This window comes from Manacus candei, unplaced genomic scaffold (genome assembly GCF_025592945.1).
Source record: "Manacus candei isolate 608988 ecotype Guabito, Panama unplaced genomic scaffold, ASM2559294v1 h1tg000014l, whole genome shotgun sequence".
NCBI lineage: Eukaryota > Metazoa > Chordata > Aves > Passeriformes > Pipridae > Manacus > Manacus candei.
Genome location: NW_026138062.1, coordinates 70,526,545 through 70,541,849, shown reverse-complemented (window position 1 = coordinate 70,541,849; position 15,305 = coordinate 70,526,545). Strand labels below are relative to the sequence as shown.

The 15,305-nt window shown below is 37.4% G+C and overlaps 1 protein-coding gene across 3 annotated transcripts in view; it reads left to right on the top strand.

The window, feature by feature from the left end:
* USP25 (ubiquitin specific peptidase 25) overlaps positions 1 to 15,305 on the top strand; it is an 88,966-nt gene that overhangs the window by 19,226 nt on the left and 54,435 nt on the right. For 2 of the 3 annotated variants that reach the window (XM_051779590.1, XM_051779591.1), the window contains 3 exons: positions 1,384 to 1,461; positions 2,526 to 2,670; positions 11,491 to 11,614. In XM_051779590.1, coding sequence (XP_051635550.1) covers positions 1,384 to 1,461; positions 2,526 to 2,670; positions 11,491 to 11,614 — 347 coding nt within the window. Of the gene's footprint in view, positions 1 to 1,383; positions 1,462 to 2,525; positions 2,671 to 11,490; positions 11,615 to 15,305 lie in introns of those variants that run through there. The other variant, XM_051779593.1, reaches the window with a different exon arrangement.

Below are 15,305 nucleotides of genomic sequence, written 5' to 3'. Positions count from 1 at the left end.
ATTATATATGTAATTCATAAACATCCTGAACTATACGCCTTCTATTTCAACTTATTAGGGCATGAAGTAGTGCCTGCCAGGTTCATTTCACACAAGGGAATTCAGCATTCAGGCAGCTCTTAATTTCCTTCTCTATACAAAGCTGTGATAAGGAGAGAATAAGGGTATTTGAATATTTGATTCCAGATAATTCGTTTTAAAGATAAGTATTTTAGAAGTAGCCTCAAGACAATTATAGTTGTTATTTTAAATTGAATTTGGAGAGTAGCAGGAGAATGTTTATTTGTCCCGATAGGAAATACTCTTTTTGTCTTACAAACAAAACCCTGTACTTTACAAAAACCTTCTCTTTAATAGATGAAATTATTGTTTTGAGTTCAGGATGTGGTGGGCAAAGAATAAAAAAGAAAAACCACTTGCAAATACCACCAAGCTTTTCTCCTCTTCCCATCTGCCAAAGGAACAATTGAATTTTTTAGTATAGAACAATGGTCAGTCTCCTCTGTGTTTTCATGGTTTTAATGGTTAAGATGGTTATAATGTTTAACAGGAGTTCAAGGATTGTTCCAGCCTAGTCCTTGCTTTTTGCTTCTGTGATGTGATACCCAGAGCATGAGCAGAGTGAATCATCTCTTGGCTCTAAACAGGGGTGGGACCAGATTTTTATTTAAATAAGCAAAACAAAACCAAGCCTCAAGATTCTTATGGAGTGAATATTTTAAGAGAACCAGAACCTCTTATTCTTTTCCAATTCCAAATGTTACTTTGAACTCATTCATGGATGCTGACTGCTGATGTAATTTGGGAGAACTGGATTCAACTGGCCCAGGAAAGTGGTTAAGATGGATTTGTAAAGTTGTGCTTCAGCCTCGAGAAACTCTGTATGGACATTTTTGTAGTATTCCTCTTAGAACACCTCAGTGATCAGTAAAGATTAATTTCTTGGCTCTGTGGTTGGAATGGCTGGGAGTTCTATATGTTAAGGAAATAATGGGGTTGAGAGTAAATGGGAGTTGAAGAAATTGGTTTTGGTTGGAGTTCAGTCATCTACTCTCCCTGTTGCCTTCGAAGGCCAAGCTTTGGAGTTTTATTTGTTTTGGAGGGCCAACTGTGGCTTTATATGGGCTTATTAAACCTGTGCTGCATAAGCTCACCCATCATCTGTTTTTCTGTTTAAGAAAACACCCACTGAATCTCAAAACCAACCGACCAAAACCCTTACATTTGGGAATCGAAAGTGCCCAAGTTGCAGAAACTAAGACAAGCTTGCGTAACCAAGGTCTACCCCTTTTTAGTGCATAAACCTCATATGGAGATACTTTCAATGTTATTTTTCATGTTATTTGGCTCTTAACTTATTATGATGATCTGTTTTTGTTTTAGCACCAGCAAACCTTTTTAAATCAGCTGAGGGAGATCACTGGTATCAATGACATCCAGGTACTGCAGCAGGCACTGAAGGTAAGATGACTGTGTCTGACTTGTAGCTGAATGTATCTTAATTCTGAACTGCCTATGAAAGCCATAAATCCCACCCTTTCTTGCTCTTATCTCTTTTTCCTTCATTTCCATTCCCAGCTTGAATTTATTCCAGGGAGAGAAAAATTAGCTAATAATGATGGCTTGTTCACTTTAGAAGGAACCTTGATCTCTTTTGGTACTGACATAATAATTAGTCAGGTGACCAAAGATGAAAAGATAGAAATGTTATGACTTGCCTCTAACCTTTATCTAAAGTGTTTTGAGCTATATTGGTGCTACTACAGCTAGTCACCTCCTGAAGAATTAAGTGTTTCCTTGTCAAGGTGTAGTTATTTTCTGCCATTCACAGGCCCAGCTCAGTATGTAGAATAAAGAACTCTGCTTGAAATTACCACCCATTGCTAATTTGGTGTTGTTTCACTATTTTTTCAACCATGGTTATTTCTTTTACAGCACAGAAGAGTTCTTTTGATGCAAGTAAAGAATGACAGGTCTCTCTGTTCTGTTTTCCTATATTTATATATCTATCTAAAATTTAAAAAATGCCTGGTCTCCCTAAAGCAGAACTTTTTAGCCATTTATACGTGGTAAATGAGGATTTAGTAATTTAAATCACATATATATATAAAGAAAGAGAGAGAATTGTTGCTTCAGTGTAAGTTGTGTGAACAACTGCTCTTCAAAAGCAGTTTAAAAAGGAAATGGTAGGTTTTCAGAAGAACTCACCTGGTTCGTGTTGGTTTGTCAATGTGCTGGTTATGTTTGTTGAGAGGTTGACCTACCTTACAAGACCTTTAATTTTTGTTCTGAAATAAGTAGAACTCTAACAAAGTAAATTTTTGTATGATGTTTTATCTTTATTTTGGTTAAAACCAGTGAAATATGCAGAATATGTCAAGTTTGGAAACTTTCTTTTCTAGTCAGTATTTTCCCTGACAGTACAGTGTGTCATTGTTTTGAAGTTTCTTATGATGTCCTTTGCTTAAAGAAAAATTTAAAAAGGTCGAGGGGACTCTCACTTCTTGCTTTCTTGATGCTTAAAGGACAGCAATGGTAATCTGGAGTTGGCTGTGGCTTTCCTCACTGCGAAGAATGCCAAAGTTCCCCAGCTAGAGGAGGCAACTTACTACCAAACAGCCCTTCCTGGAAATGACAGATACATCAGTGTGGGCAGCCAGGCAGACACCAGTAGGTATTTTTTCTTTTCATAAATTTAGTTTTAAATGCAAGGAAACTAAAACCTTACCTGTGAAATGACTGTTAATCTGCTGATAATTCTTATTTATCGGTTTTTAGGTTATTATGTATTTCTTTCCTTATTTTATTATTTCCTTATTTTATTTTTTCCTTATTTATGGTACTGATCAGAGGGTTAATAACTGGGTTTTCCATATTTTTTTTCCCATATACAGAATTTATTTTGGGATCATGCAGTAAATAATTTAGGGCAAAGCTGGGTACTCTTCTGTTAAAATAAAATAGTAGAAGAGTCTATCAATGTCAGTCTTAATATGCTAAAGCTTAATATGCTTAAGAGTAGCTTCTCCCTGATAGGGATGACTTTCCAAAAGGGAGAAGTGAGAGGTTAAGTGTGAATTTTGTAAATAAGGGAGTAGGTATTTTATATGTGAAATAAACATTAAATATACCTATTTTTAAACAGTTTTGTTTAGTTGATACGGGAGGCCCCACAACCTGCATTTTTTTGAGCCTTGCAGGTCCTATTTCTTTGCTTTAGTGCACAGTTATTTTTATGGGGAGAAAAATTGTTAAATGTGTTCTGCAAATAAATATGGTAAATAACATGAAAGAAAAAGCCAAAGGATGTTTTTTAGTGGGATTGATTTCTGTAAAATCTAAGTTTCCTAATACTATAGTTACATTTCACAATTCTAAATGTGGATGTAGAATATTTTAATTCTGTACTGATCCTTTGACCATGTATTTAGTACATCTATGTAGATTTTATTAAGTACAATTATTTAGAACAGTACGATTTTTTTACATCTTTGTTTCCCTAATATTGGTCTGGCTATGGTAGCACCATCATAAAGAAGTTTAGTGAGATCTCCTTATCAATTTTACAATTGTCTTTCTGTCTCTAGAACCTTGACATTAACAGTTTTTTAACTTTTTTTTTTTTTTTTTAAATTAGAGATGAGTTTATTCTCAGCATCTCAGATCTGAAAACTGCATTGTAATCCTTGGTATTACTAGCAACCCCTGAGTATGTTATAGGTAGTTGTATTATCCCTGCACTAAGTTGTGGGGGGCAGTTTGGCGTTTTTTATATGATTTTTCTTTTTCTTTTCATTTCTTTGGAAAGAAAACCCACACAAGCCCTGTGCCATATATTTAATTTTCAATATCAGAAAATTGCCATTGAGGAAATGGAGACTATTTTCTACAAACTTACCACTGCTTCATAGTCTGTAGTACTCAAGACCTACTGTGGCAGTGGGACAGTAAGCTGGATTCTCTTGGAGTCTGTGTTTAATTAGATTTAATAGCAATCCCATTAATAGAATTGTTTAGTTTTGCTGTCACTTACTGTGCTGAGCAACCTTACTGAAGATATGAGGTGACAAGGGATATGAATCAAGCCTGCAGAGTCTACAATACCCATGACTGATGGTCAAACTGGGAAGAGTAGGTCTTGAGCTGTATATTGCAAAATGCATTTCAGGATTCTCTCTTTTCTAGAGGGCTGAAGGCAGACCCAGATTCCTTACAGTTACACACCACTACAAGTCAGTAGTCAAGAAGCTGTAACTGTTGTAGGAAAGTAGATTTTTTTTTTTCTTTTTTTTTAAACATCTTTAATGTCTGGTCAGGTCCTCACTGACAACACAGATGAGAACCCTTTGCCAGCCTTTGCCATTTTAGAGTGAAAACATATTATGAGATAAAGGCACCTTAGATAACTTTTCTTCATGTTGGAGAACTTACAGAGCAAGAAGTAAACACTTACAGCAGAACAAAAGCCTTAACCAGTGTGATCATAGAGCTCCCCCAGGCCCCTGTAGAGAGCTGATGAAAGCTTCTGGAGGAAGCTTACAGTTCTTTTATTGTAGTCTCTTAGCCTGTAATTATTTGGATTATGGATTTAAAAAATGCATACACTTAAAATGAACCAGTTTCAGGGCCGTGTTAGACAGTACTGTCATGTAAGGGAGTATCTTGAAAGAGAGCAGATGACTTGTGAGAAGAGAATGGAAGGGTGGGCATGGATGGAAAACACATCAACCATCAACACTCACTTCTGCAAAGAACACTTATTAGCAGTTCTCAGTGACTGTGCTGAGTTGCTGACAGTATCTTGTCTTTCAAATTTGACTCCCTTTATTATCCCACATAGGTATAATTACATGAATTAATTATAACTCAACCCTTACTGTTCCTTACTGCTTAAATACCTCTGTGCTTTTGGAACTTACAATGCCATGAGTCACTGAGCTTTGCTGTCCGGCCAAGGTAAAGCATCCAAACTGGGAATGAGTCACAGATAAATATCAGAGCTGTCTTTTATGCCAATCACTTACAAAGCCTGTTGAATGTATTCCTCACATAAAGGTATATCAGATGTGTTCTGCAAGCTTGACTGACTGCATTTCTTTGAAATGGTTTCTTAGTTAAGGGGTAAAATAAAAATGCTTACGTATAGCTTAGCAGCCAGCAATTAGCCTGGATTGCGTGCTGGCTCTTACAAAAGTGACAGTGGTCATAAACTGTTTGAGAATTCCATCTTGTATGGTAGGAAATATAAGAAAATCTGATTTCTCTTATTAGCAAATGCAACATTTCAACAGCTGTAAAAATATTAATGAGTTTGAATAAAATCTACTCTGCCTTTAAAGCAAAGACTGACTTGCACAATCAATGTGGCTCATGGTGCTTGCCTTTCAAAATGGCATGTGCAAGCGCCTGCAAGTGCCATTATTTCACATCAAGAGTGATGCATACTTTATCTGATCCTTTGCAAAAGTGGTTTCAATATTTTGGATTTTTTTTCCCTTCCTGCAATCTGTTAGTGAGCAGAAGGTGCTTAAGCATTAGTCTCGCAATGTAGAGATGCATTCCTTTTAATCTAAGATCATTTGAAGGTTCCATTTAGTAGAGTAAATCCTAGGCATTGCAGTTAAAGCAAATCAGCAGAAGTTTAGTAGTACTTTCCAATATTTTTACTGTATTGATTTCTCTAGGAACTTTTTTTTTTGGTGTATTTCATCTATGGCTGCACAACAGAACTGTTGCATTGCTAAGCATGTGTCTGTTTTCTTCCTGTTGGAGGAACTTAGAGAACTCAGGGTTAAAGGAAGCAGCAGAACGAAGAGAAGACATGTATTTTAGAAGTTGTATTGTCTTCAAATGAAACAGCTGTCAAGACAAATTCTCTTCTTCTCTTGTTTTGAAAACTCCCAGTTATTTTTCACTAAAACTGAATTATTAGTCTTTGTAATTGCACATTCCATAGCCAAAACAAAAGATTTCAAGCCCTTTTATAAGGTCATAGTCCAATATAACTATTAAATGCCACATACAGCAATTTTGAGGATCGTAGACTTCATTGCCTCTGGCTTTTTGTATCTTCCTGTTCTTGGAGTTTAAGCCTTTGCATGGATTTCAAAAGTCATTCTGTCAGCCCTTCGCAATGAGGTAGACTTTTGACCTAACTGCACCTAAAATCTCCCAAAGTGATGTTTATATTACATTTCTTACAAGCCATTCCATTCTAGAGACTTTGAAAAGTTTATGGAGTAGTTTGTTTTGGTGCTTACTTCCTTACTTTTAGACTCCTAATGTCTTTCCTAAATCCTTCTTGCTTCAGGTTAGGTCCTTTACTCCTTGTGCTGTCCCTGGTGGAAATTACAGTACACTTCATTCCTTTTATCTCAGATGAAGTGTTGCATGCTTGAAGATAGTGTTTTTCTCAGACCTAAACTAAACAAATTCTTTCTGAGTATTTGGATGCATTTCCTATCTCTATTGTCATTTTTTTTCCTTCTCTTCTAGACCTTCTTTGATAGTTCTGCCTTTTTTCTGAACTATGGCTCTGAAAACACTCAGCTTGGTTTTTAAGAAAAATGGGTGAATCTCTAAATATCCATGTAGTACTCTGACAAAAGTGAAACACATCATATTTTCTTCTGTGCTGTGATGTGAATTGCAGATTGAACACGAATTGGCTCTAGGTCCTAGGTCCTTCTTGGCACAAGTCCCAGTCAGTCCTCATTCTACAGCTGTACGTTCATTTTTTCTGTGATTAGAATTTGACACTGCCTTCTTCTGTCACCTTACCTAACTCAGCCATTGCTCTGTGTCTTCATGACATTTCCTTCTATTTCAGGGATTATTTTTGTCATCTCCATCCAGGTTCCTGGGAGTGTTTCTAGCTTGGTATGGCAGGGTCCCTGCTTCGAAACGTCAGGAGTCTTGTACCTTGAGGTCCTCCTTTAATCTTACAGAATCACTCGTTCCCTTGTGCAATGATTACTTATCTCTTTCCCATCCCTGTCCATGTGAGAGTCATCAGTTTAAGGTGTTATCATTGTAGGACATTGTAAATGCAGCTGAGCAGAGGAAAGTCTAAGACAGTGGTGGCAAACATTACTGCATTAGTAAAGCTGTTTGACTTGACTGAGTAGGTGCTGCAATGCTGTGTATTCTCTCCTCATCCAGTTTTAACCAAAATGGGCATATACAGCCACCTAAATTCCTTTAAATCTTCACGTAGAAGCCCAAGACCATCTTGAGTTTAACATCTCAGAATGGATAGTAGAACTTAACTCTGCTTAACTTTGCTCCTAATAAATAAAATGGGTGTAGTCTTAACTTCCTTTTAATTCTTTTTATCTTGTTGATGTGTTGAAATTGGAATCTTGCTTGGTTTTCATACTTGACACCTATCCATTGGGCTGCCCCTTCATTTTTCTCTCCCTGTTCCAATTGTTGCATCACTGTGGATGTTTATTGCCTGTCCCTGGGTCCAGTTGCTACTTCAGATCTGTCCCTCATGCTGAGTTTCCCAGACTCCTTAAAAGGAGTCTGAAGCTCCTACTCTCTGCCTCTTCCTTATATAAATAACAAGTCAATAACACAGTAATTATTTTAATAACCTAGGCAATAACCAAATAAGAACCATTTATTTAAATGATGATAGAAACTTCCTAAGTAAACAGATTAATAAGAAGTTATTTTAGAGAAGAAGGAAGAAATATTATATAGTGAGTGCATTTATTATATATACATTTGTATATTTGTCACAAATTTCAATATACAACTTAAATTGCTTTGTAGAATTACAAACAATGTCAAACTCTCTGAATCTTACGCACCAGAAGCACACATTGTTATATAATAATGCTGTAAACCAAGAATACATTTCTTAGTAAAACAGATGATTAATTATGCATGTTAATTGTAGTTGAATAAACATGAATGCACTAAGCCAGACTGTTTTGATGAGCAGTTTCTTCGTTCATAGAGAATTTCTTCATAAGCAAACTTTTTTGTTTATTTAATAGTCATGGCCTGGTTGAGAAGGTTTGCATTTTCTAAGGCTATGTGACATATGGTGAGAAGTACCTTTATGAGGATGAGACAGGGAGAATTAAAGTGTTCTGTGGCCTAAATGAGAGGAGTATTACAAAATCAGCATGTGTAAACTAAAGCCAGGTAACTATACATTTGGACAAGTGGCATTATTCTTATATCTTTATGAAATGCATCCTTCAGCCTATCACAGAAGACTCGTGTGTCTGATAAATACTTTGGGTAAAAGTCATCTTTTTTTCTTCAAACTCATACCTGGAACACAGAAATCTGTAGGTCAGATAGGAAACTCCAGTAGCTCAGTTTCATGAATGAATTCTACTACTAATTGCTGTAAAATAAACATTCCAGTGTAAGAATTTACAAAATGTGAAGGTATTTTAAAACAAAAGCAAGAAAAAAACCCCTGCATGAATTTCATGCAGTATATGTACACTTGTATAATCCATAACCATCTGACAGGAATGGAAACTATTCAGACAAGGTAATATATATATTTATTTTTGGTTTTTTAGAAAGAGGAGTTTAGTGTCAGACTGGTGCCCTTCTGTGATGACTTCTATTGAGATCTCTTCTTTATAATCTATGATTTGGGATTCAAGTCATACATGAGCTGTTTCAGCTTAATGAGTTACTGTGTCAGCTGAGATGCTGAAAAAGACCTTGAACCTACTCCAACTACAGCAAACATGAGCTAAAATACATTAGCTTAAATCTCCCAAACATTTTGATTTTACACGTGCTATGAACTAAAAGCTTGCATGGAGTAGGTTACTATGGATTAGCTGATATTAGAAATATATTTTTCCAACATAAATTATGCTGGATAAACTTTCCGTGGCATAAATCGATTGCACCACTTGCATGTGGTGGTAATATCTGGCAGCAGGTCTTCACTGTATTGTCTTTTTTTCATCCAAATCACAGGCAATGTATATGTGAAAAGAACATTTCTAAGGAGAATCCTGTATTGCCTGCTCCAAAACCCTTGCATGCCAAAACAAACCATTGTGTTCATCTGCTTTCTGAAAGCAAGCGGAAGTCAAGAATTTGAGGTTTTAATATTAAAATGATATAATCACTGGTAATGTGAATGGCAATAAACTTCTGAGCACATAGAGTGGTGGCATAGATTAATAAAGATTAGGAGCTAAGGAGGTGCAAAGAAGTTGAATATTTCAATGGAAGTCTGAGTTGGAGTTGATCTGGATAGATTTTTGTATAAAAGTGGGAGGTTTTGTTAAACACATAAGTTTCAGCTAAGTTACGAGTTCTTTTCTAGAAAATACTCCCCATATAAAAGATCTTACTTCTTAATCTGTCTTTTATTGTTGTATAAAAATTTCATCACTCTCACCTGAATAGAGACTAGCTAAAGTAATATTTCTCTGTAAGGAAGTAATGGGAGTAATCCATACTTCTCCATCAGCACGCGTGGCTGCTGGGTTGAGACTTTACTCCATCTTCAGTTGTGCCTACTATTACTACTTTCAGAAAAACAGATGTCTTCAAGGGACATGAGGTGCTGTGTGTGGCTCCTTGCAAATGTGTAGAAAACACAACGCAAACACCACATTTCAGAGCATAATAGGTAGTGTACGTGGTGAGGGGATCCTCTCATTCTGTCAACCTTTCTAGCCTTTCTCCTGCTCTCGGCTGTGGAACAGAGCCATGCTTGTATGTTACCCAGGTTGAGCTGTTATTTTAGCCCAAATTACATTGTTCTCAACATGGCAGCTCATATATTAAAACCTCTCTGGGTGAGATTTCTGGTGGTGGTTCTAACTGCTTTAGTACTTCTGAAGGAGAATTTCGGGCATCTCAGTTAAGTGTCCTTTTGTTATGCTGGAAGATCTGAGCTGACTGTAGAAGACATAAGAATAAAATTAGGAAGTGCTGCTTTTATGATCATAGTGTTTTTCCATGCTAGGTTTTGAAGATGCTGGTGTTAACAGAGAAGCTTCTTTTACAACTTCTTTTTGGTTTCAGCTTCCTGCAAGGACAGGTCATCCCATTTTGAGTTCATAAACAACGGTGGCAATGATTTTTGTATATGAAGTTCAGTGTTTTGTTTTGATCCACTGGTCACAAAAAAAGAAATCCCAGGGAAATAGGGGAAGCTGCAGTCTCTACAGCAAGTCAGCCCATCCAGGAGGAAAGTCAGAAGCTAGGCTGAGAACATCTTAGAGTTCGATTGAGTTGGCCTGTGGAAAGAGAAATGCAGACAAGCCTCTCATCCCTCTTCGTGAACAACTGGTAGTTTTGAAGCTGTATCTCTTTCTCCCAGAGTCTTTCAGCTTCTAAAGGCCAAACCTCAAGCTGGAGGCAAGTCCCTTTCATAACTCTTTGGGTAAACTTTGGCCTTGGAGGAGGGAGACTGAAATCAGCCAATGCTCTGTTTGTGTGCCTGTCTAATATTGCACTTAAAAGTCTCTTTTGCACTTCCCCTCTCTTTCTGTTTGGCTGACTTGCAAAATGAGACTTTTGCCCCTTGAAATCATGATAACCAATGACCTTGGCTTTCCTGAAGGTCTTGTGCAGTTGATGGACATCGCTGTTGGCTGTGCCTGATGGGGGGATGACTTATGCTGTTGTGTGTCGTGGAATCCCACCTTACTTGGGAGTGGGGGTGCTGTGGTTGCCCTCAGGAAACAAGGAGATTTATGCAGGACATTAGTATTTAATTCCTTAGATAATAGGAACCGGAGAAGAAGGCAGAAATAAGGTGGTTTTCATCTTCATTACCCAGTCAGTAGCCCATCCAGCATTCTGCAGGTATCCAAGTTTGGATCCTCATTTTGTCTTCAGTATTTGTTTTCTTAGTTCTCGTGTTGAGATGGGAGAATTCCAGGAGACAGGAATTGGATTTAAATATGTTCAGAAAAGGAATGCACAGACAGGATAGAAAATAATTAGGTTGAATAATGCACTCTCCCACATGTTATGAAACCATGTGAAAGTATTTGGCTCACCAGGGCACAGAAATACTTGTAGAATTTGGGGCTGTGTTGGGAAAACTTTATATGTGTTCCTTCATGAGGAGGGAAAAACAACTATGCCCAGTTACAGTATTCTTTTTAAGGAAGGTTCTCTTCTTCATGTGTTCCCTGAAACAACTGATTACAGTGGCTGAAGTAATGCATTTAAGTGTATTGCTGCAAGAGGTCTTTCACAAACCATGGATTCCTAAATTTGTCCCAGAGCTTTGTGAAACTTAAGAGTGTTAGGAGAAAGGGAGACTTCATATCTTAGCAAGAGCAGGCTGGTGAGGCTTTTATCTGGCTTGAAGGCAGAAGGGAGCTGTTAGCAGGGTTAGTGGTTGGAAGAGTGTAGGGCCAGGAGGGATGGACTGGAATGGTGCTCAACAATCCATGTGGGCTCTCTCTCCTCTACAGTAAGACTTACCTTTCATTCTGTTTCACTTTTAATTTTGAGAAAGATAGTTTTGCTTTTCAGATGTGATTGATCTCACTGGAGATGATAAAGATGATCTTCAGAGGGCAATTGCCTTGAGTTTGGAGGAATCAAACAGGGCATTCAGGGAGACTGGAATAACAGATGAGGAACAAGCCATTAGCAGGTAAACAACCAACTTATATAAAGCAGAAATTAAATTAAAGAGTTGGAGATTGGCCTGTATTGCTTTTTTTTAACTTTTAATTTAACAAAGAATAACTTGTTTACTTTCACTTGTGCTACTGATATGCCTGGCTTCAGGATGTTGCTTTAATGTATTGTATGTTCTACACTTGAAAATAGTCTATTATGTGTGGACTAGAATTTAATAGTATGTTTCATATGAATGTATATTTTTAAATATTGAGGAAGTGGATGGAGATAGAGAATATATGGTCATATTTAAATAGGACCTAAACCCAGAAGTTTCTCTTGTGTATCAGATAAAAAGCAATGAAAACAAGATTTAATTAAGAAGCTAATAAATACTTTGTCCTGTTTTTTTGCAGTGTTTATTTTACAATAACATTTACTTACCTCTGTGCTAAGGCTGAGGTTGAGGGAGGGGGTGTTAATACTATGACTTGAGTATACTAAGAGCAGCTGCTCTATTTTAGTTGATTAAGTATGTTATTAACCTATTTAACAAATAAGATTTATAAGTTTTGAGTGAAGTTAACTTCTTGATTTAAAGTTTTATAAACTTTCTCAATTTGGGTGTGATAAGTGAACGTTGGATCAGATTTTATAACGTTTTGTACAGTGTATATTTTTGGTAATTTTTATATAATTATGAAATATTTGGGACTTGAACTAAGCCTGGGTGTAGGGTTATGTGGGAGGGATGTTGGTTTTTTGTCTTTTTTCCATCTGTGATTGGCTTTGGGAGGGATGTTGAGTTTTTCATTTGTGGCTAGACTTGTTGTAGGGGAAGCAGGCAATGATTTGACCCTTGTTAGGAGGTAAAGAACTGTCTCCTTGTAAAAGGCCAGTTTAATAAAAAAATAATTTAGATGGGGCGATTAACCACAATAATTCTTTTTCTCAGTTCACTCTATCTGAAAATTCCAACTCTGAGAATATGGATATTTCATTACTTTATTTACATTACTTTACCCATAGTAATTTTCTTTTTCCATTTGAAAAATATACTAATTGTGAGAGTAAACATATCCTTCCTCCCCACCTCTGTGATAAAAGCCATCTTGTTATATAAATTTAAGATAACATATTTTAGCAGGGAAAGGTAGGGTGAGAGGGATTTATATTCTCATTAATAATTGGGAGAAGCTTCTAAGGATGGGTGTTTTTTTTCTAAGACCTCAATATTTTTGTATATATGAGTGCTGTGGAAGTTCTGTCCAGCTCTGTTTCAGAGTTCAGCTTGTGCCATTTCCTTTTTGAAGGACAGAATTGTCATAATTACAGAGTTATGATTTAGGCAGACACTCAGAAAGATGGACCTATTTCTGTATCTGGACAGTTTTCTCCCTTTTTTCTTTCCCCAAGCTTTGACTGCTTCTGCTGTGCTCACTTCTTGGGAGCCTTGAAGATTTAGGTTTTTTTCCCCTGAAGAATTTGATTTTCACTTCTCAAACTGAAAGTGTCTTTTGTGGTTTTTGGTCCTATCTGCTTAGGCCATAACTTAGTATTATGAATACTTTCCACTTAAATTACAGTGTATGTTTTTCTGACTGCAGAAAATAACAAAGTATGCCATTTTTTCTGTATGTAAAAAGGCATGTAGGCAATCTGTTCAGCTATATGCAGAGAAAATGTTGGTCTTTTGATGAAATAGAGTTGTGTATTTAAGGGCAAAATTGCACACAATAACATTTGCCAAATCAAGAGCTTGTTGCAGGCCATATCCCCCCCTTGGTACCCCATACCACATTTTCTATGCTTGCTGTAGTATTCTTTGGACCTGTTGCACAAATTCATTTCCCAAAACCATACAAGAATAATCACTCAGAGACCCAGAGTATATCATGACATAAGAAAGGGATTGGGACTTTTCTTGTGAATGGAGGCAGAGAAGAGTGAGAATCTTGGAGGTTTTGGCAGCCTTGAGATCAACTCAGTAATATGGCAAGAAGCACCCTGACTTGATGGCAAATTATGTCAGTGTTGAACAAATACAGGAAGTTCAGAATTCTTGAATTCTTGATCTGAACTGTTCAATCAGTTTCCTTAAGGACAGAACTTCAGTCTGTTTTCATAAATAAAATTTAAAAAAATTACTTTGTAGTTAACACCCTACAGAAGAATGTTGGCATTCCAATAGAAAGCACAATATCTTCGCAGGACTTCTCAAAACAAAAAGTAGAACACTGTGGTTGTAAACAAGTCAAGCTGCAGCCATTTACTTTTGATTTTCTAGATTAAAAAAGAAGCAGAAGTCAAATAGGAAGTCAATAATAAGCAAATTAAACTATGGAATTCTTTCATTTTTAAAAATGTAGGTCATGTGCAAAATTAAATAGCCTTTGGTGTGGAGGATATTTTGTTTTTCCAAAGGTATTCATAGTGGTTTGGAACCTAACTTGCACAGATTTTGTTAGGGTTTCCAAGGGAGAATTAATGGAATTTCTTGACTTGTGTAATTAATGTTGTAATGCACGTAGAATTTGGGTTCCTGAATGTAATTGCTTTGTGCTACTTAATGAGGACAGATTTGATTACTATGTAGGTAGGAGAGGAGTGCAGCTGAAATGTCCAAGTGTCCAAGCTGAACATTTTGTACATGGCACTTTTAAAGTCTTTTACTCTTCCCTCTTTAAATCTCCCATGGAAATGAGCATGATCAGTGTATTTCCTAATATGAAAAAGTTTCTCCTGTTTATAGTACTTTTTGTGGCTTGAAGGAGTCTGAGGCCAGCCAGATAGGGCTTCACTGGGGAAGCCAGGGAGATACGGCTGAAAGGAGGAATTAGCTGGCCTGTGTTGAGCCTGGGGTAGTATCCACATAAAAGTGAGAGCCCATGCTGTCAGTGCACAAGGATGGAATGTGCACAGCCTGTAGGCTTTTTTTTTTTTTTTTATTTTTAATCATGGTCACTGAAACTGCTGAGGACTCTGCACTGTGGTTTTTGTGTGTAGATCCAAGGTGAGCCTAGGAGGGTTGTAGAGTCAGGGGTATTCCTGCATGTCCAGCTGTAGGACAGTCACAGTACAAAGACCTTTCCTTGTTCTTTTAGCTGAGTAACCCAACAGAGTGGGGTTTCCTGCAGCATGTTGAGTGGGATTCCTCAGAGTGGTCTGACTGAACCGTTGTGCCGTGGACTCGCTTTGCCCGAGGGTTGTTGCTTTGTCTGGTGAGCCCCGTGCAGCTCTCCAAAGCTGCTTGGCTGTGCCCAGCTTGTTACAGAGAGAAATAAAACACTGCTTTCGAGTCGAATGCCAAGCCTGGCATTAACTAAGCCCTCGCTACAGCATTTCCCTCCAAACACGATTCCAGCGCTGGGAGGTTGGGGAGCCCTGGGTCCCGTGAGGCCGGAGAGATGCCAAACCCGGCACGTCGCTTATGGCTGCGGGCTGGCAGCTGCTGCTGTCGTCCCCAAGGGTCCCAAAGTCGGGGTTCAGCTCTGTCATCAGAATTGCTAAATCCTTGTGCTAACGCTCCAGAAGGATGCTCATTTTGTTCAGAGCTGTGTGTGATTAAGATTCCTTATCCAGGTAGCCTCCCTGTTTGAATGTAATACAGTGAACATTATAGTATAAGAGATACTCACTATGGTAAATACATTGATTTATGTAACTTCTGAGCTGATCATTAGGTTCCTATTTACTATGCATGCTACACTTTTATTTCACTT